General features: G+C 38.1%; 1 protein-coding gene across 1 annotated transcript; it reads left to right on the top strand.

Annotated features, from left to right (window-relative positions):
• The first annotated feature begins 3,877 nt into the window (after window positions 1-3,877).
• Window positions 3,878-20,667, top strand: LOC119237875 (vacuolar protein sorting-associated protein VTA1 homolog). The gene is made up of 4 exons (XM_037501717.2): window positions 3,878-4,059; window positions 18,454-18,548; window positions 19,419-19,546; window positions 20,216-20,667. The coding sequence occupies exons 1-4, from the start codon at window positions 3,948-3,950 to the stop codon at window positions 20,370-20,372; spliced, it is 492 nt and encodes a 163-aa protein (XP_037357614.1). The 5' UTR covers window positions 3,878-3,947; the 3' UTR covers window positions 20,373-20,667.
• The last annotated feature ends 2,527 nt before the right edge of the window (window positions 20,668-23,194 follow it).

Genomic DNA, 23,194 nt, shown 5'->3' with positions numbered 1-23,194 from the left:
TTGTATGGGGAATATAAAATAAAATTTATTTTAAAAAATTTTTTTAATTTATTTATTTTATGAGAGCTGGGGTATAGGCCAGAGGCACGGAGAGTGAGAGGATTCACCAGAGGCAGAACAGGGAGCAGAACAAGCAGACGACAGAAATACACTGCTGTGGGAGTAGCGGGGTGACAGGAAAGGTCTGCCGCGCCAAGTGGGATTCTCGCCAGGCCAGGATCGAACCCGCACTGCAGACAGCTTCACAGCACGGTGCTGAACCCGCTGCGCCACTAGGGAGGCTCTCTGTGATATCTCTTATAAAACTATGGCTCCCATTCATGAGGACCTGCCCTCTTCACCTAATCATCTCCAATGACTCTTCCTCCTAATATCACATTATATACTTGATTTCAACATGCAGTTTGGGGACACAAAATATTAAGTTCATACTATATGCAGTCAAGTGTTAGTGAATGTGTTGCTGAGATTCAGAAGAATTCGGCACAGTTTTCTGGGTAAAAAAGCCAGACCCTGGGTTAGGTAGGTGATGGACTCTTAGAACAGGCCTAGACAGGCAGTGGAGTGGGAGTAATACACATGCATAGAGCCGTTGCTGCTGGGTTTGGAGGTGGGCGGATTAGAGAATAGTAGATAAACTTGAGATCTTGTTTATTTGAGGAAAGTGTGGGTGTCACAGGGCCCCAATCCAAAAGAGTAATGTCCTCTGCCCTCTAGGGAAAGCATTCACCAGAGTTCACTAGATGTAGGTGAGCCAGGCAAGGCTTTATTGGAGAGATTCATGCATGAGGGAGCACAGCAGGAGCTCCAAAGAGAGTTAGGAGGAGATATTCAAAGGTAGTGTCAGGTAGCATTTAATAAGGTTAAAAACTTACCCTCCACTCCTTGCCCAGCAGGCAGCTTTGGGGGCTTGAATAGATAAGGGAATCAAAGTTGCCCTGGGAACGTGGCCATAACACTGACCACGATGGTCAGAAAGTCCAGTCCAGCAGAAGCAGGGCCAGGACACATTCTGTGTCAAAAGCCATGCCCAAGACCAGATATCCCATCAGATAACTAGTGCAAAATTGGCACTGCAAGTAAGAAAGCCTGCAAAAAACAGGACATAAAGCTTCAAATCCTTCCTGTACAGATAAATATCTCCCATGTCGCTCCCTGGTCCCCTGCAGGGTATTTCTGTTCTCAACTCCATCTCTGGTAAATTCTTTCACCCCACACCTCTGGCCTCACCCAAAATTACACCACCACCCTTAGGTCTGCAAGGCCAGAGGAGCCGAACAGTGTCATATCCTGCTCTGGCTTGGGCTGTGCCAGGGGAACACACAAATGTGTCATATTCCAGCTGTGAGTGTGGACTCTCAACTTTCTTCCTCGAGGAAATTGTGAGATAATCATTAGTCAGGATCTAATGCTTTTTATTCATCATGACATCTCATGGTCAGTGCGGGGGGGGGCAAATTATTTGGCAGGAGGAGCCAGTCCATGATTTAGTCCACTTGTTCAAACAGGACATGGGGCAACTCATCCTCCCTGATTGCAATTTCTCTTACCTAGGCTAGCTCATTAGTTCAATTAAAACTAGGTTTATCATGAACTCTGAAAACAAAGAGATGCAATAAATAAAGATGAAGGTTTTAGGAGGAGGAGGAAAATAAAGTGTAAATTTCTGAAAGATGATAGTATGAGATATATAGATGAAAAAATGGAAGTCATTGATGGTATAAAGGAAAGTTGAAGTCTACATGTGACATGAGTCAGCAGCATTGAACAGGAAGGTTACCTGAACACCTTCTTTATGCATTTGTTACAGGGCAGGGAGGGAGGCAGCCCAGACCCCGCAAACCTGCCTGTTCTAAATAGGTTCTGCCGTCCGCCACATCATCAAAGAACATATGAGACTTTAATGGGAGGGAACTTTAATACAATTAGGAAACAATACAGGAAAGGCAAAGAATACAGTTTCTAAATCAAGTTACCATCCTCTCGTGGGTTAAAGTCCACCCAAATGGGATTGGCCCAGAGCAAGGCCCCAAAACTGCCACAAGTCTAAAGAATCTTCCAGTGGGGACCCACAGAAAAGGATCAGAAACAACCAGACAAGTCCGGAAGGAAAAGAGCAAAATCAAGACAAAAACCACCATTGTCACCTCCCCACGGGTCTCATCCACATCTGTGTCACCCAGTCCACAACCAAAAGGCAAGCGCAGTTTTTCACGTGTCTCTCTGCTCCATGAGCCTCCTCCAGGTCTCCTTCTGGATCCATCCTGCTTTCTCCTTTCCTCAGTCTCCTCTGCAGCTTCTTCTCTCCCTGCTCAGCTCCACCCTCCCTTGGGTGGGACAGGAAACCCGGAACCTCCCCCTTTCCTGGGGACCACCCTGTTACACATTGACAAAATGTCGAAATACTTTGCAAATTGTGCATCATTTGCCAGTAATAAATGACCTACTGATTATGCACGTGATGTCATTTTGGAGTCAGTGGGTTTGGAGAGCAGGTTTCTTGGGTTCACTCTGGGAAAGGTTTCACCAGAGCGCCCCTTTCAGCAGCTTAGGGTAAGGTTCTCACAAGACAGAGATATTAGTTATATTTAAAAGAGCAGGTTTATTAAGGAAAGGGAACAGAAGAATAAAGGACACTTGTATAGACACAAGTGGGCAGGAAGAGCTGCCCTGAAAGGGACAGGTTTGCTGAGAGAGGTCGGCATGGTCGCAGGCAGGTGGCCTTGAGGAGAGCTGCCTCCACTGAGGCATGGTGCAGGTCACAGGCAGGCAGGGAGTTGCTGCCCTGAAGAGGGAGAGAGTTGGTGAAAAGAAGCACCTGCATAGTCACAGGTAAGCAAAAGGACTGCTGCCCCTTTGCGGGGGAGGAGAGGAGGGAGCATTAGGTTTTATCATGTTTGTGGGTGGATGATTTATTCCTTAATCTCCATGTCTTCACTTTTAGGCCTGTGCTCCTGACATTCCCTACAGCAGTTGATAGTTTTATAGCTGCATTAATGGCTATGTTAATCACTTCTACCCCACCTCCTTGTGTGAGTTTTGTGATGCTTCCTTTCCAGTTTTTCTATTCTTATCCTCCATCATTCTCACTAAAACATATACAGATGGGAACAAAAGTTCTAATTACTTGAAGCTTAATATGTTTAGTGTTCAGGTTATAAAAAAGCATGGTTATCCTATTCAATGTGTCAAAATACAAACACATCCTCTTTCACCCTACCCAAGAACTGCAATAAAAGTTTCTAGCGTCATGAGCCTCCTTGGTGGTGCAAGGGGTTAAGATGCAACCTGTGAAGTTATCTGCAGCCACTGCAGCATGAGTTTAATCCCCAGCCAGGGAGGTGACCCACATGGCACAGCAGACCTCTCCTGACTCGCCCGCTGCTCCCCTCAGCAGTGTATTTCAGTCATTCTGCCTGTTCTGTTCCCCACTCTGTCTCTGGTGAATCTTCTCACACACACCCCCACTCTGGCTTGTACCCTAGTTCTTGTATGTGTAAATAAATAAATCTTAAAAAATAAGGAGTTTCTAGCATCAGAAAGGTTTTACAGACATTATTAATATCAGAATTGGAAACAATAGCTTCTGAATGGTGACACCAGCACTTCACCCTTTTTTCTTAATCAATAAACATTATTTTTTCTCTTTCCCTTTCTTTTTTTTTTTTTTTCTTATCCTTCCTTTTGTTCCCAAGAATCAAACAAAAAAAGTGAAAAACAGTGTCTCCTCTTTCCACCAGCAGAGGCGCGGGTGTCAAAGGCGTAGTAACCACTAAGCGCTGGCACACAGAGATTGTCCCTGATGAGAACCCGTAGTTGACTTGCTGTCGCTGAGCAACGGGGGGAGTGGGCGGGACTTGCCTTGCGCGATCCTGCGCGCGACGCTCCAGACGGAAGCGGAAATGTCGGTGGAGCGCGAGTAGGAAGTGGTGATCCCTGGAGTGGAGATGGCGGCGCTTGCTCCGCTACCCCCACTCCCCCCACAATTTAAGAGCATACAGCATCATCTGAGGACGGCTCAGGAGCATGACAAGCGGGACCCTGTGGTGGCCTATTACTGTGAGTCTTTTTGAGTCACCCCGCGTCTCCTTACCCTCCGGGCTCACGCATCACCCCTTGGTTTGGGGGGTAGGCCCCGCCCCCCGGCTTTAGATTTGAGCTCTGACCTCTGGCGGGGCCTGAGAACAACACCTCGGGACTCCGCGCTTCTCAAAAATCCCGACCTCCTGCTCCCGAAAGGCAGAACTCTAAAAGCATCATGGTGCCCACTGTGCCTCCTCTCTCGAGCGTAAATGTGCCTAAACTGAGTCCATGGGCCGATGAACTCTGGCACGGCTGCCCGGTGCCTTTCTGTGTCTACGCAAGAGCCTCCTGTCTCAGCCAGGGAATCCCCAAAACAACCTGGGTGCTTGAGTATGAGTTCGCGTTGAAACAAAGGTGATGAGAATCACAGACTGGAGGGATGTGGATAAAAGGAAGACAGACTAGCTGTAAACAGTAATTTCAGCTTAATTGTAACACGCAGACTTACTCAGAAACTCATAAATGGTTAAAAGAAGTGTCTCCTACCATCACTTGCATTTGACCATTTTCCTTTTGCATACAAACTGCTCTCCCACCGATGAACTTTTCCTAGGGTGAGACCTTTGGAAGTAATACGCTCACTAGGATTGATTGTGATACATATAATCTGCAGTTGATAGTAAACACGGATAAGCTTGGTCAAACATTTTCCTTTGTGGTGGAGAGAGGAGCTGCAGCAGTTTTATATATACTTTATTTTACGTTCCGTATTATAATTTTACTGCAAATAAAACAAGTGACCGAGCAACTGCAACTACTCTCAAGGGTTTTTAGAGTTGAGAAACTGATATAATGTATCTCCCGTTGTATACATTACAAGGTTAAGCTAAAATTGATGTCTTGTCATCCCTGCTACTCCAGATGTATCTCATTTGCATTTCTCACATGTTCAGGCCTTGCCAACTTCTGTTTTCTTAGAATGTCTACCTGTTCTCCACTTGGCCGGCTAACTCAAATATCACCTGTGTAATCAGATGCAACTCATTGTTCATCTAACTCAGTGTCAGAAGTAGGTAGTGAATTGGTCTCTAGGCTTTCTCTTATTTTGCTCAAGTCTTATAATGTTAATTCTGTTACACTTGTTCTTCAGGTTCCTCAAGCAGGGATCATGAATCATCCATTCAGCATGTATTTATTGAACTTCTGTATGGATCAAATATTATGTGGTGGTTTGGCTACATTTCCTGTATTTACAGAGTTTACCAAACAATACAATGGGTATATTATATCAAATATTAGAAGGTTATGAAGTAAAATAAAAAGGAGAGAGAATGAGGACTAGCACTAATGGGGGGGGGGAGTTTTGTAGGGGATTTCACTTTCAAAGTGATCAGGAAATGCTTCACTCAGTTCATTTCTGAGCAAAGACTTGAAAGAAGTAAAATGCAGGCCTTGCTTCATCTGGAAAAGTATATTCTCCAAAAAGGGAATTGTTAAGTACAAAAGTCCTGAGTCAGAGGCTTGCATTAAAGAGGATTGAAGAGACAATTGTAAATGGAGTGCATAGAGTTTTCTTATAACAATGAAATAGGAACCCTTGTTCCTGTGTCAAACTAATCCCTATTCATGGAATAAACTAATTCATGGATGCTCTGTTATACACCTTTGTGACTACCCAGGAGCCCTTTATATCCTGTGTCATTATCCTCTCTCTTGCTCTTTTCTAAACATGCCTTGGTTTTCTTTATTTTAAAAAATTTAAAAAATAAAAGAAGTTGTCACTATGACATCCCCCTAAGGGATGTCAGACTGTAAGTTACCGACCTGTCTGCACACACAGTTTTTTAATATGTTGTATAAATAAGTTTGAAATAATTGAGGTTGTCTATACATCCTTATCTTACTGAATCTTTTCAGCCCATTACAGTATGGTTTTTATGCCAGTAATTTCACTGAAATTCCTTTCGCCAGAGTCACAAACACTTTCATTGCTGAGTCCAAATAGCATTAAAAACACTTTTATATAACACAGACATTTTAAAGAACATATATACTGTATGTATAGAGTTTTGGGAATGGTAAAGTGAACACTACTGTAGACATCATGTGTAACATTACTACAATGACTTTTGCTAATGTGATGGGTGTGAATGGGTTTCTTACTGGATTAAAATTTGCAAACCCTTGAGTCAGGGAGTTTGAGCATCTCTTCATATGTTCACTAACCATTTGTGATTCACTTTTGAAATACTTATTTTCTTAATAACCTAGACACTAATAATCCTTTGTTACATGCATTGCAATTTCTTTTTCAAATTCATGACCTGATTTGTCACTGTGAAGTCCTTTGATGTTCTAAGTCCTTAATTTTAAAATAGTAATTTATCAATTTCTGCTTTATGACTGACTTTCTGATTTTCTAGGCCTTGATTTATTTTTATGTACCTTGAGATTTTGACTTTCTGAACTTCTGGTTGGTTGTCTTATAAATTCTGGGAATTTACTGCTAATCTGTTCAGGTATTGAGTCTCTACTACCTATTCTGTAGTGAAATTTTGATTAGCTATATGTTGAACTTTACTCCTTTAACTTGTTTGTGTCATTTTCACAGTTTTCCTCCCTTTATCTCTCTGTGCCTTGTTCTATGTTCTCTTCATATGTCCTATTGTATAATACATTTATTCCTACTTTCATATTTTATTCCTAGATGTTCTTTTTTGATTTCAAATTATTGTAGTTAGTCTTTTGTTACCATATTCTTTTAACACTCCAGTTTCTGTAAATACTTTGAAAGTACTTATTATTTGCTGTGTGATAACTCCCTTAGCTTCTTTATTTGTGGGTCTGATTTTGCTGTTTAATAGAGTACTGCAGATAGATGACTTTTTTCTTATAATTTTTGCTCTAATCACACTAAACGAGTGCTATATAAACTTTAGTATACAAGTGATTCTACAGGAATCAGTTTCCATATTCTCAACTTCCATGTTTCTTTCCTGACAAAGCTTCTTTGCAAAGCAGTGTGCTGCTTCTCTTCCCCACATCCTGTTCACAATTGCCTTTCTTCTGCCTTACAGAAGAAAGATGTGCTGTCATGTCTCATGAGTGCTTTTGTGGTGTATTGCCCTGGAGAGAAAGGTAGAAAATTCTCCAGGAAAAAGGGTTATTTCAATTACTGGTGTTAAGTGAAACGTCCATTAATTAAAGCATTAAGTAGGGCTGCTTCTCTTTCCCTATCTTGTATGCAAGAAAATCAACCAGAGCAAAGAATAAGCCTTTATTACAAAATGCTAGGCATGAGAAAGGAAGTCAAAGGAACATTCTAATTGGGAGGGAAAAGGTGGGACATTTTATTAGAGCAGGGAGGAGTTACCTGGGGTTTGTCTTTTTTAGGAATAATTGTTCTGGAAAGAATCTGAGAAGATGAATTATTCTTAGAATCCATTGTTTCATCATTTTGGGTTTTAGCTAGAGGTGTAGCCAGAGGGCATTGTGGGTCCAAGGTCATGTGGAAAAAGGGCAGTGGGAGGGTTAGTTGGGGATAAGGTTATGGAAGCACCATTCCCTTCTTTTAGACTATAAGTCTTACACTTATATGTGTAACTCTTAAGGGTAATGCCGCTTGTTAAAAATTGACCTGTGTTGGAGTATTCTGAATTACCAAAATGGTAAACATTTTCATTATATGATCTGGCCTTTTTGTTCTCTGCTCATTATTAAAGAATAGCATTCCTGAGCTAAGAGCAGAAGAGAAATGCTGAAGGGGGCAGTGCCTGTTTCATCCAAATGACCAGCTCATGCAATGGTCTGTGGCTTATCACAGGTTTAGAATTAAAATGCAGAAATGAGTGGGGCATTTGGGTACTTACTAACATTTATTAAAACTGGAAAATTAAAGTCATGACTTGCTGAAAAAATAAGCTTCCATTGGCCGATTGGTTTGGCACTGACAACTGATTTGCCATTTATGTAATATGGTGGACATTTACTTTCCTGTAACTAACTAGAGTAAATCTTGAGCTCTGAGCTTTTTTTTTTTTTCCCAGAAATATAACAAAAATATTTACACTTTTTTTTGAGAAGGAATTTTGAGATTAACAGCATTTTGGTTTGCCCAATCTCATTGTCTTAGGATAAACAAGAAGCTTCTGATTGAGAGAAAATACTGACCTTTTATTGTAAACATCGCAGAAATTGAGGAAATGAGTAACTTTAATGATGGGTGATATCTTTTTTTTTTTTAAGATTTATTTATTTATACAAGAACCAGGGTACATGCCAGATCCGCGGGAGGGTGAGAGGATTCACCAGAGACAAATCTGGCAACAGAACAGGCAGACTGGCGAAATACACTGCTGAGGGGAGCAGCGGGTGAAACAGGAGAGGTCTGCTGTGCCATATGGGACCCTCACTGGCCAGCCAGGATCAAACTGGCGCTGCAGAGGCTGTGGACAGCTTCACAGCGCTGTGCTCGACTGCCTGCACCACCAGGGGAGGCCCTCCTTTTCTTGTTTTTAAACAGAATTTGAGATAGACCTATTGAAATTCAACTAAGAAAGATTATTAAAAATATTACTTGATAATAGGGGATACGTAGTTTTAGGTCAGAAGAAATTGAAAAATTTCAGTTATTTTTGTTATGATAAAATTTCTATTCTATCTTCACTTTATAGGAATAAATTTTCATCTATATTAAATTCATAAATATGAAAATACGAATAGAATTGATACTCTACAGGTTTATTATGACCATAAATCATATTGATTCATAGATAATGTGCTATGACTCATTTTAAGATGCATTTCCATTAAAAAAAAATTTTTAGGGCCTCCCTGTGGCACAAGGGGGTAAGCACCAGACTATGAAGCAATCCTCAGCCTCTGCAGCACAAGTTCCATCCCTAGCAGGCCAGGGAGCAACCCACATGGTGCAGCAGACCTCTCATGTTTTGCCCGCTGCTCCCCTCAGCAGTGTACTTTGGTCAGTCTGCCTGTTCTGTTCCCCACTCTGTCTCTGGTGAATCCTCTCACCCCCCACATCTCTGGCCAGCACCCCAGCTCTTGTATGTATAAATAAATGAATCTTTAAAAATTTTTTTTTACTTTTTGCATTTAGGGATTAGAGAAGTTGTAGCTTGTATTAAATAGCAAAAAAAACTTTAGTCACCTCTAGTATCCCCATATGTCAGAAAAATATTTAAGTGCTTTTTATCATTTGAACTCTGAACCATCTTTTATAGTTTTTATTGTTTGTTTTTTAAAGATTTATTTATGCATACAAGAGCTGGGGTACAGGCCAGATGTGGGAGGGTGAGAAGATTCAGAGTGGGGAACAGAACAGGTAGACCGACTGAAACACACTGCTGAAGGGAGCAGTGGGCGAGGCAGGAGAGGTCTGCCGTGCCATGTGGGTATCTCCAAGGTCAGCCAGGGTCGAACCCGCACTGCAGAGGCTTCAGACAGCACTGTGCTCAACCGCCTGTGCCACCAGGGAGGCGCCCATCTTTTATAGTTTTAATCAAACTGAATTTCATTTCAGTGAGCCTTTCTTCCTCTTATTCTCCAAGTCTTCCAGCATCCTGTTCCTCTGCCTTGACACCTCTTTCTCACCACCCTAATCTATTTTATCCTGGAGGTGCTAGATGAAATTTCACTTTCTCACTAGTTTTAAGGTGCTGCTTCTCTTTGTCTCCTTTGCCTTGTGTGACTTTACCTTAATTGTTTTTCATTTGCCTGTCGTCCCTTCTAGACTGTAAACTTAGAATGCTTGCACCCAGGGTACTCTTTATTTATTTACACTGCCAGACAGTGCTAGACCACGAAAGATAATTACATAATAAAGATTAGCTGCTCAAAAAATTGTTTGTTAATTTGACCTTATTTTAAGGCCATAGTGGTCCCTGGAAGGCACTTTGGTCCTATAGTCAGCAAATAAAGAAGCTGGACAACTAACACATGTAGCTGTTGGCATTTGTAACAGCTTTCCTTCAGGATATCTGAATGCATCCCAACAGTTGTCCCTATCCTTCTATAATTTTAGTAAGTGATGAACAAGACCTGAATGACAGATGCCTCATGATCAATGGTTGTATGGAAGATTGTTGATAATTGGTAATAATTAGAAAACCAGTTACAGAGTGAGTGAGCAAAGGAACTAGTTTAAATTGTTGAAAGGGGGAGGAAGGGCCTGACAAAATGCCATTGCAATAATTTGAGAGATTCTGGTAAGTGGAGGGAGGAAACAAGACAGACTTGATGTCATTAACAATATAATTCTGAGCATTATATGTTTATTTTTTTTTCTTTAAAGCGGCCAGAAAATATTTGAGTTTCTACTGAACACAGACACTATATGATTAATATGTTGATTCTGTCAGGTTTGGCGCTGTAGAAAAACTAAGCCCATAAAGACATATCCTTTCATATTTGCTGAACTAGACCTGTCAAATTTCAAGTTTAGTTTTCTGAAGTTTCCTCTAGGGGGTGATATTGTACAATTAGTAAACATTCAACGACCATGTATACATGTTCTTGAGAGTCATTGTTTATATGATAATAGAGAAAAACAGTTATCCAGCAAGTTGTAACTATATATGGTTGTTTCAGTTTGGCGATGTTACTAGACATAAAAGTGTAAAATTTTAATTTAGATTAATTAAAGACAAAAATACTGGGTTTCTTCATTGGTGTTGGTAGGTCATATGCATATTAGCATGAATAATCAGTTGTTTTACTGTTGTTAATCACACAGAAATTGGGCTTTCTTAAAGCCAGACAAGTTTAAGACAGTGGAGTGATTTTTTTTCCCCTTTTTTGTGGAATGCTGGCAGATCACTGGTGTCCCCTCATTTGTTCCCTTTCTCCATGGTTATGGTCTTCTGCTGTTTCCATTGTCAGAAAACTTGTTTCATATATTTGTCCACCTTCATTTTTGTTGTTATTAGCAAGATGGTAAATATAGTTATTCCATTATGGCCAGAATTAGAATCTATGGCCTCATTTTTTTTTTTTTTTTTTTTTTTTTTTTTTTTTTTTTTATAGAGGCATGCTTTATTTATTTGTTTGCTGGTTTGTTTGTTTGTTTGTTTATACATGCACTGGGTACAGTCAGAAGCGCGGGAGGTGAGAGAATTCACCAGAGCCAGAGCGGGGAGCAGACCAGGCAGAAGGACCGAAGTACACTGCTGAGGGGAGCAGCGGGCGGCAGGAGAGGTCTGCGCGCCATGTGGGACCCTCCTCTGGTGGCCGGGGAGCAGCCGGGGATCGAACCGGCGCCGCAGAGGCGCGGGCAGCTTCGCAACCCAGCGCTCAACCTCTGCGCCACCGGGGAGGCCCTATGGCCTCATTTTAATAAGTAAGTCACCTAATGTTTGCTAGATACCAGAACAATCTTAGTAGGAGTTCAGGAATAGCTCGTAGCTAAAGCTGCTATACTATAACAGAAATCCAAAAATATCAGCATGAAGCAAATACCCTTTTTTAATAGACATGCACTCAAACTTTCTTTTCAATCTTTGATTCAGAAGTTTTTCACAAAAGGTAATACTAGCCATATGGCAGACAGATTATTGTTTGTTAATAAATTAATAGAGCGATACATTGCACTGTATTCATTGGGATAAGAATTGCTTTTTTTTTTTTTTTTTAAGATTTATTTATTTATACAAGCACTGGGTACAGTCAGAAGCGCGGGAGGTTGAGAGAATTCACCAGAGCCAGAGCAGGGAGCAAAGCAGGCAGAAGGACCGCAGCACACTGCTGAGGGGAGCAGCGGGCGGCAGGAGAGGTCTGCGCACCCTGTGGGACCCTCCTCCGGTGGCCGGGGAGCAGCCGGGGATTGAACTGGCACTGCAGAGGCTGCGGGCAGCTTCGCAACCCAGCGCTCAACCGCTGCGCCACCAGGGAGGCCCAAGAATTGCTTTTGAGCATCAGTACAAATCATAGTTATCCCTATTTTGCCGCATTTATTAACATATTAAAGCATAATTCTTCACTATAGCTTTTCTATCTTTTTTGCATATTTATATTTTGCATTTCATATTTTCGTATTTCTCAAGGATAAGCAAGGATTTGGTTGACTGTTAGTGTTTAGATTTTATGGAACTTTGAATTACACATATCTTCAGGATTAATAAATGTTTGTCGGCCTCCCCAGTGGCGCAGCGGTTGAGCACTGGGTTGCGAAGCTGCCCGCAGCCTCTGCAGCGCTGGTTCAATCCCCGCTGCTCCCCGGCCACCGGAGGAGGGTCCCACATGGCGCGCAGACCTCTCCTGCCGCCTGCTGCTCCCCTCAGCAGTGTACTTTGGTCCTTCTGCCTGCTCTGCTCCCCGCTCTGGCTCTGGTGAATTCTCTCACCCTCCCGTGCTTCTGACTGTACCCAGTGCATGTATAAATAAATAAAAATAAATCTTTAAAAAAAAATAAATAAATAAATAAATGTTTGTCTCCTAAATGCCTCACATTAAATTAAAGTTGGATCAGAAAGTATTTAATCCTTTTGCAAATATGCCTCATTACTCATCTTCAAATAATATTTATTCATAAAAATAAAAACATTTCCTTGATGAATAAGTCAAATATAATTTCTTATAGATGATTTTAGCTACACATTTATTTGTTCTGTTTTAGTAGGTAGTTTTCCATGTTAGACATTAATTTTTCATCATGTTGCCGCTGCTACAATGAATTACTTGTCTCGAACAGAGTTCTACTGAAAGTGATCCTTTTATCCAGCCTCATGGTAAAAGTAAAAGTATTTATTTTCATAAGTAGATTTAAGTCTTTTTACTTAATATTAGAGAATATATCTTGTGGTACATTTTCTAAATTTAAAAATTATATGCCACATAAGATAATGTAAAATGTAAAAGCCAGAGTAATTTTTATTGTAAATCTTTCCAATTCTGAGATGAACTCATTCTTCAATTATAGGTATTATTATACTATAATACCCTTGTTTATAAGACTAAATATTCATGTTAACCAAGAAAAAAATGCACATATGCAGGACCAGTAAACTATATTGTCATTAGACTGTACTTTAAGTGTCGCTATATTGTGGCTTTAAGGGACATAAAGCCGATATTTTTGTTTATCTTGTGAGGAAGGATAATGATACTTGTGGGCATAGTGAAGTGGGAATAATTTGAATTTTGTTCAAAGTATGTATTCATTCTCCATTTTTATTGTAAGCAAAGAAATAGGAGTAAAATGTTAGAAACTGAGAACTACTTTTTACAAAGGAATAAATCATTTTTGCTTAATAACAAGAAAGCACTGAATTACCTTTCTACATGTCTGCATGGTGGTTGAGTGCTGAGACGGCCACCATAAAGTGTCCATAAGGTGAATCTAAGGGTTAGCTTTACTTTCTATGCTGGATAGCCATGTAGCCCCAAAATGGTTTACCAAGTAGCTGACATCCTACCTCCATGGATGGTAGGATTCACACAGCGTTCACTACCATGGTAAGAAAATATGGAGAAGGACCTCTTAAGAAAATGAAATTATCTGTTACTGTTTCCTCATATTATGATGCTGCCTAATCTTATGTGTGGATTGACTTCTGTTAAATTTTTTCTGTGTGTAACATTGTTGTTTTTAAAAATATTAAATTATATTTGAAAATTATATTTGGGAGGTTGAGAGGGCAAGAATTAAGTTCATTTGAGGTTGATAATTAGATTTGTAGTGATGCTGAACTTCCACTGGTCTCTGCTGCTTTGTGTAGGCATAGAGAAAGAAGGTAGTTGAGTTTATTATATGAGTATGCTTTTGCCAGAGGGCTGTAATAAAAATATTCAGGGGAAGAAAGATATAGGGCAGTAAAGTTCTAGGAAAAAATATAGCAGGTTTTTGAATAATGTCGTTTTGTTCAACATAGGTTTATTATTATATTTATAAGGGAAAAAAATCAATTCCCAACTTGGAGCAGTGTAGATTTGGCACATTCCCCCTATGTCTGCAAGGATTTTCTCTGGGTATTCAGTTTCCTCCCACATTTAAAAGATGAGCGCACTACGTTCACTGCTCTGTCTAAATTTTCCCAGTCAGAGCGAGTGAGGGTTTGCTTGTGCCCCTCGATGAAAGAGTGTCCTGTCCAGGGTTGGTTCCACCCAGTGCCCTAAGAGACCAGGATAGGTTTTGGCCACCTGTGACCCTACATTGGAATAAGGGGTTGGAAAGTGAGTGAGGAATGAATGAATACAAATTAGTATTGAATCTTAGAAGTTTTTGTTTCTTTAGAAGTTTGGTGACGTTTTTGTGACCAGAAACATACTTCAGGAAGTTTGGTCTTGTTTATATCAAGTTGCCGCCGTAAATTGGTTTCACTACAGTCTCAGTTCCTAAGACCCTGTCAATAAGTAAGAGCTTACTGTATTGTAAAATCAAATTTGGTTGCAGAATCATTAAAGGAGAGAAGACGAATTATAGAGAAATGGGTAACAGGAAACCCATTGTGATAGGTATGATTGAATATTGGATGAAAAGGAAATTGGGTTTACAGTGGGATGCTTGATAGGCTGATTTTGGAGATGGGACACTTTGAGATGGTAATTAAACTACAGAGTGACTGGTGTATAAGGGAGAATATATGCAATTATTGGATGTCAGAGAGCAATAAGAATTGAGAACATGGTGCTATGTATGCATGAGAATTAGATTTCCTTTCTTACGCAGAAAATCTGAAATAATAATGGCTAAGTAAAATAAGAATTTACTCTTGCTTAAAATCTGATGCAGTGCCCAGGGCAAGTGTGCCAATTCCATGAAGTCATTAGGTTTACCCAAGCTCTTTCCAATTTCATATATATAAACCAGCACAGGATTACAATGTCCAAAGTTGCCTTGTGGTCCAAGATATCTACTAGTGTTTCAGTCACCTTATTTTTAATGCAGGCAGCAGAAAGGAGAAAAGGAAAAGGGTCAGTAAGATCTTCCCTTGCTATCATTCCCCTTTTTAAGGTGATTCTCCAGGAATCTCTCCTAACAATTTCTGGTATTAGTCTGGTATTAGTCAATTTCACGTATTAGTCTTAGTTAGATGACTGTTGCTTTGAGGAATAGTGGGAAATGTGCTACTTGGGTTCATAGTTTATAACCCCCTAGTGATGGAGGGGTCTTGTTAGTAAAGATGGGAAGAATGAATATGGATAGACAGCTAGCAGTATTGATTACCCATGTGAAAATTTCAAGGTGATGGATAGAGCCTAAGATTAATGGCAATTTAAGACTTAACCAGATCAAGTGAAAGAAAGTAGCATGAAATTTATTTTGAATACATTGAGGAAAACCTTAAGACAGAGGGCAGAGGAATCTGAGGAGATGTATGGAGAGGAGTTTGTTCTAAAACATTAGTTAAGGAAATATCCATAGAAGGAATGAGGTGTAGGGAAAAGGCATGGGCTGATGGGGGTAAGAAAGTAGTTATTATTAAAAAGAGTGAGAAATAGTGATCCTTAATCTTTTGATCATCTATACATAAGAGAATTAAAGTTTCTTATGTATATTTTATATTACATGTATGTATTGATGTGCTAATGCTATATGTATAACAAAATATTATAAAAAATAGAAACTTTAAAAAATGAAATAAAAATGTCAATAAAAATTCTAATATAGTCTTCTACATACACCAGCCAATTTTCTTACCAGTCCCTGTCATCATGGTTGGTCTCAAAGGCCTCAGCCTCAATATGGCATAGGGTGGTGACTCTATTAGGGGAAATATGAGTAACCCAGCATAGAAATGATCTGTTACATTAAACAAGGAGGTCATTAAAGGCTCTAACCCTGGACTGCCTCCATACGCAAACTGAAATCTAAGCTGCAAATGCCTTAAAAATACCGATCAAAATACTGAGGATGGCCAATCACAACAGCTTAGCCTTTAAACCTGTCAAATAATATCTTTTCTTCACTTTCACACTTTCTCTATGTAAGTCTTTCCTCTGGCTTCTGTAGGTAGATTTTGTAGGTAGATTTTGGTGTGTGTACAGTTCAAATCAGTTTTTCTCAAGTTAACTCTTAAAAAATACTTAATGCCTCACTTCATCTTTACCAGTCTCTAATCTCAACTAAAAGTCTCCTCTTAAAATAAGAATAAGAATGTTTAAAATTCTTCAGAAATTTTGGGTGATACAGTAAGAAATACTGAAATTAAGGGAAGAAAAGGTGTGAGTTACAAGAATCACATAAAGAGATGACATTTGACCTAAGATAACAATGAGATCAAATAGGTAGGAAATGTTAAAAAATATATTAAAAAAGAAATCTCAAATCATTAGAAAAAGGAAGGATTATTTATTAAGGATTTTGATACGGGTGTCAGGATCTTGAAGTTAGATTACACAGGTAATGACTGGTGAATCCTCTCATCCCCCTGTACCTCTGGCCTATACCCCAGTTCTTGTATGCATAAATAAATCTTTTTAAAAAACTGAAAATGCATACAGATGGTATAAATATGTATTATGAATTTGAACTGTAATACATTTGAATTGTGCATTTGAATTGTAAATCCTGAGAGTAGCTCTCATATACCAAGCCATGTTATAAAACTGGAGTAGATAAAGCAAAAGATAGCCAGTATTCAGAAATGAGGGCTCTGTCTCTTGAAAACTTAACATATGTTAATGAATGATAAAAGTGACATTTATATCATTAGGATAGAATGAGCTGTTCTTTTATTTTTCTATCCAGAAAATGTTTACTGAAGGCCAAGCACTATTCTACATGCCAGGGATACATTGGCCATCATCATGGTACTTAAATTCAAATTTAAGGATGAATAAATAGGAAGAGGATAGAGTTCACAAGATTCGTAGGGGTGGGGGCAACATTATATCCCTGCTTACTACTCTACAAAGAACCTGACACAGGCAATGTGTTATAAAGCAAAAAACCCAATAGAAAATTCAAGTGAAGATTTTTGTTTTCATAGCTATTCATGAAGGAGGTTATAGAGCTATCCAGTAAATATCTAATACCTTTTCCGTAGTGAAAATGGAAATCAAACTGAGATAACACTTGCAGTTCTGAGAGTGACAGGAAGTTTTAATGATACCATTTCTTTTCCATGAGTCTGGGGGAAGTGAGTGCTTGTCTGTGTTGCAGATATAACTGTATGTTGGTAATCTGTTTGGGAGGAGAGTTGAAGAGTAGTTCTCAAAGAACAAGATACACATGCTATGACCCAGCAGTTCCACATCTTGTTAGCTGCCTCAGGGTAGTCTTGAATGTAGGCACAAGAAGGTATGGTATTGGCAACATGATTTGTACTAATAAACATCCAACTGCTGCCTGAATGTGCTTCAGTTAGAATGTGTGTCCATACTGGGGAGCACTGTAGTGCTCACAGAAATCCCCAGAACATGTTGATCAATGTAAGTTACAGACAATATATGTATGTACCAATAATAACAGCAGTTACCCCCAAACTGTTTAGCATTGGCCTGTTAGCATCATAGGTGTTATTTAGAATGCTTTCAAAGAGCATATGTATTTTTTTCACTTGTGTACTTAAATCATTATAGCAGTTCTCCTTATTAGCCTTAGTTAATAGCTTGCATTCCCCACTTTCTTAGCCCTTATTGTATGTTTTATCATTATCACTTATCTGGCACTTGGCAAGTGCTTTTGTACATTTGGTAGCCTTTCAAGTTGCAAGTCTTCTAAGAGTGTAGGCTCTAGTCCTATTTTTTAATATAAAAATATCAAAAGAAAACATTTAGTGAAAATTTGTAATCATGAATTGCTTGTATCTTTGGAAAACATTTTTATGTTCTTTTTATTTGTAAGTGGGTAAATAAAAGTTTGACTTCTAAATTTATTTAAAATTTAAATGATTAGACAAAACCCATTTTAAAATTTGTTCGTAAAAAAGATGTTAGCAAATGAAATTGCTCAAATCACATTTTTCTTTTTTTTTTTTTAATTTTTATGGGGGTTTTGAAAATTTACTAAAAATCAAAAATTAGAAAACTTCTATGACTTTTTTTTTTAAGATTTATTTATTTATTTATTTATTTATACAAGAACTGGGTACGGTCAGAAGCGTGGGAGGGTGAGAGAATTCACCAGAGACAGAGCAGGGAACAGAACAGGCAGACTGATGAAACACACTACTGAGGGGAGCAGCGGGCGGTAGGAGAGGTCTGCGCGCCATGTGGGACCCTCCTCCGGTGGCCCGGGAGCAGCCAGGGATCAAACCGGTTCTGCAGAGGTTGCGGGCAGCTTCACAACCCAGCGCTCAACCGCTGCGCCACCAGGGAGGCCCAGGAAACTTTTATACAAACATATGTCAATTTTAGCTTCCACATTGTTGTCCACACACACAAAATAGTGAAACATGAACTCCTTTTATTAAACCTGTAGCCCATGATCATAGTGGCAGCCAGCCCAATTCAACACTTTTTCTTTTTTCATAGGTCGTTTATATTCGATGCAAACTGGAATGAAGATTGATAGTAAAACTCCTGAATGTCGTAAATTTTTATCAAAGCTAATGGATCAGTTAGAAGCTGTAAGTTCATCCTGATAATTTATTTTGTGATTAATGCTTAAAATGCCGTTTTATTTCATTTATGCATGTGCATATTGCTATTCTGGTTGTTTCCCTTGGCAGCAGTCAGCGACATTTTTATAGCTGAGGAAAAATTAGACGCAAATTTTTATTTGCATCATACTGCTAAGGGAGTTGTAAGCATAAATTAGATCCAGTGTCATTGCATATATTATTATATCTTGTTCCATGTTATCATAAATGGCCTTTGAGTCATCCTTTCATGAGTAACAGACCCTGGAAATCTACACAATTGTAAATTGTATTAATTTGAGAGATACATATCTGTAAATTTAAGCTTCCATAACTGAATTCTAAGTTTGTCATTATATACCTTACTTAGAATTATATCTTTTTATTGTGCTCTATTAGCTAGTGATACTATTTTAAGATGTAATGATCCTTCTAGTTTTTTATATATATATTTGATAGAGGAAATTGAGATGGAAATGAAAGTTAAATTTTTTCATTATAAGTGGTTAGGATAAAATTTCCTAATTCCAATTAATACATTATTTGGAAATATTTTTGGATGTTTTACGTGTGTGTACCTGAAATGTGTTATCTTTTTATTCTTGGTTATTTTTATTTTTAGAGCTAGATTATACTTTTAAAATATCAGTGTATTTCATTAAAATTTTGTAAGCGTTGAATTTTATTTTAAATACCTTGGACTGCAACAGCAATTGTCTTTTACAAGATTTAATTGAGAACATATTTATAGAAATGAATGTAAATAATTTGCTTATAATGATTATTAGGATTATTTGTACTTAAGCATATAGTTTTGTGAGTTAAAAGCTGTAAATTTTCTATCTGGTTTTATTTTAGCTTAAGAAACAGTTGGGTGATAATGAAGCTGTCACTCAAGAAATAGTTGGTTGTGCCCATTTGGAGAATTATGCACTGAAAATGTTTTTGTATGCAGATAATGAAGATCGAGCTGGGCGATTTCATAAGTAAGTAAATAAAGAGGAAAATGAAAATTGCATGTTTAATTATAATACTTTTATATATCACATGTAATTTAATTATAATAATGACCAGAATTACTTAATTTGTATTGAATACTTTTTAACTTCCCAATTAATGATTTATATTTTTTTCTTAAATTACTTGTAGAATCTTAGAATGATTTTGGCTATAAATGTAATTTTGTTTTTAGAGAAAATAACTGAAAATTACCCAGGCCAGACTCATTTTTCAGTAAGTATTCCTTAAGTAGCCATTCTTGCATATAAGAGTGGATTTTATCCAAAACCAGCCTTTTTCAGTTATGATGATTTAAAAAATTCCCAACCCTGCTAATTCAAATGGGATATCATTTTTGTAATAATACATATATATTCATGGATTGATGTGGATTCAGGTAACACTATAATTATATTTTCTAAAATTAGAAGTATACCATAAAACTTTGTTGTTAACATTTACTTATATATGTGTTGTTACTTCTAAGGAGATTACAAAAGAAGCTCCATTGTGTTCTTGAAGCGCCATTGTGTTCTGATTTTATTTAAAACATTAATTTCAGAGTACTTTATAAACATTGGAATTTTTGCTTATAACCAATGAGTAGTACTATATGGTTTTCATTTAAACTAGACCAGCACTCTTTTCTCTTCCAGAAACATGATTAAGTCCTTCTATACTGCAAGTCTTTTAATAGATGTCATAACAGTGTTTGGAGAGCTCACGGATGAAGTAAGTTCACATTCTTTATTGTTTTATATCTGCAGATCAATATTGCTACTGTTTAATCAGTTTTGTTACTGCTTTGCTTAAAGCCTCATGTCACATTTTAGAATGTAAAAATACTCCCTGTTGGCGCAAGGGGTTAAGATGCAACCTATGAAGCAGTCCTCAGCCACTGCAGCAGGAGTTGGATTCCCGGCCAGCCAGGGAGCCACCCACATGGCGCAGCAGACCTCTCCTATCTCGCCTGCTACTCCCCTCAGCAGTGTATGTCAGTCAAATCTGCCTGTTCTATTCCCCACTCTGTCTCTAGTGAATCCTCTCACCCCACCCCCCACACCTCTGGCCTGTACCCCAGCTCTTGTATGCATAAATAAATAAATCCTTAAAAAAAAAAAGTAAAAACAAAAGATGAAATTATTTTTCATAATATACCTTATTTTTTGTAGTAAGTTCTTAACTACACTTTAGCAAATGCATGACTACTGAATTGAACAGCTCAAGTTTGGAGTTTAATTTTATTAAGTGTTTAAGTATTCCTGATCCTGTATGCTGTTAAATTTCTACACTGTTATTTTGTAAACATACTGGAGGCAGACTCTTTTTTTTTTTTTTTAAAGATTTATTTTATTTATACATACAACAAATGGGGTGTAGGTCAGAGGTGCAGGGGTTGAGAGGATTCACCAGAGACAGAATGGGGAGTAGAATAGCAGATCTACTGAAATATACTGCTGAGGGTAACAGCAGCAACACAGGAGTGGTCTGCTGCGCCATGTGGGTTAGCTCCCTAGCAGAGGATCGAACTTACGTTGCAGTGGCTGGTGATAGCTTGATTGTGCTGTGTTTTTAACCCCTGCACCACCAGGGAGGCCCTGGAGGCAGACTTTTTAGGATTTTTTTTTCCTATTTCAATTGTACTCAGAAATATTGCTTCTAATTTGTTTCTATTGTAAAATATATTAGAATTTGATATTTTATGAGATACTTCATAGGTGTTTTATCAGTTTTTTTTCCCTCATAACCCTATAAGATAACCAGAGTATATACTCATTTATACATGAGAAAATTGAGGCTAGATGACAAAGTCATTGCTGCGAATTTGGTGGGTTTTTTTTTCACTGTCCTATTTCTTACCATCACTGTGGAAGATTTATTTTCTGAGAGGGGAGATAGTAATGTAAAAAGAAAGAGGAAATAAAGAGCTACAAATAAAACTGATAGAGGCATGGTGATTTGAATATATGAAGAACATTGCTTTCTGTGATGATTTTTTCAAAGTGATGAGCAACTCATACTAACTTTTCAGTCAAATCAAAGGACAGTATATCTATGAGATGTTTATGATTTTATAAAACAATGTCTCAAAACTGCAAAATGTTGTTTATGTATAAAATGAAGGTGAGCTTTAGGCTTTATGATTATAAACTGGGTTTTTGCATTAGCAGAGTTGTGCAGAACATTTTAAAACTATGCCAAGTGTGACCATCCCTTTTATTGCAAAATAATCAGGCATCCCTAGCCCTTGCCCGTACGGCATTCCCATTCCCCAGTTATTCAGATAACCAGAAACCACCCCTAGATATTTCTAAAACACTCTCTAGTATATGGAGTATTAAGAGCCACTGCTGTCAAGTTTTCTTGAAACTGAGTAGTGTCAGGAAAAACAGACCTGGAATGTGAAAACCTGAAATCCTCAGTGAGTATCACCTCATTGTATTCTCAAGCCCTATGGATCTTCTATTTGGTTCTCTTTCTACTCCCACTCCAGTTGTTGTTAATGATCCGGATTGTCTTTCCTCTCTGTATACTAGTATAAGACATTGTGCTAGACGCTTGAGGAATCTAAGGTGATTTAAATATGACATTATGGAAGCTTTATATAATTCAGTAGGGTTTTAGAGAGTACCAGGTTGGCAAAGGAAAATATTGAGACTTCTCATTTGAAAAGTAAATTGTAAACCAGATTAGATGAGAGAGCGCGCTGAGATCTTCTGTTGGTGACATTTAAATAAAGAACCATGCCATGGTAAAAATCTATAGAATAAATGGTATAAAGTAGAACTTCGTGATTTGGCAAAATAACTAGCAAACGATTCCTGTGGAACTTTATACGAAAGTTGGTTTTAATTTCAGGAAAAATAATATGTTCAGACTTAGATTTTAAAATTTAATGTTAAAGTATGGCATTCAAAAAGAAATTCCAAGATCTTAGAAATAAATAGTTGAGACATTCACAAAATAGAGATGACAGTTCAAGTTAGGTTATTAGACAAACCCTCAGGTAAGAGGATAATTTTGAAGGAGAGAGAGGATGGTCAAATAAACATCTTGCATTTACAGTGTAAGAAGTGACTGAAGGAATACATTAGAGAAGTAGATAAATTCAAGATATCATCATAGAAGATTCTGTTAAGACAAAGCAACAGATCAGTTTGCCAAATACTTTCTAGAGAACTCTCCTTTCTCTCCTACTTGTCCTTACTTTGAGAAGTTGCTTTGCCCACGTATCTCACAAGTAAGCACACCAGTCCTTTGAAGTTATAACTTCCAGTAATGGAAAGTCCAGATAACAGGTAAAGTAATAGACATAGGAAAAAGACAAAAACGTCCAGAAGTCTTAAGTGAGTAAAGTAGGTTTTGTTTTTGTTTTTACTGAAGGAACACATAAATATCTCCACACATAATTAGTACATGATTCATCTGCATTTCATAAGAAAAATCTAGGGTTATATTTAAGTGTCTTAACAAAGAACAATTTCCTTAGTTATTTGAACATTGTAGGCAGGGACTTTTCACTAACTACATGATTTTCACTAACTTACATATTAGTTAAAAATATGCAAAGTTTGTACATCTAACAAGTTGTATGTGTGCCCATCCATCAAAATTTATCATTTGTTTCACAGTAT

Source organism: Talpa occidentalis, unplaced genomic scaffold, assembly GCF_014898055.3.
Source record: "Talpa occidentalis isolate TD23 unplaced genomic scaffold, MPIMG_talOcc4v2.1 talOcc4.1094, whole genome shotgun sequence".
Classification (NCBI taxonomy): Eukaryota; Metazoa; Chordata; class Mammalia; order Eulipotyphla; family Talpidae; genus Talpa; species Talpa occidentalis.
Note: the sequence above shows the minus strand (reverse complement) of the source record. Positions and strands in the feature narration are given on the sequence as shown.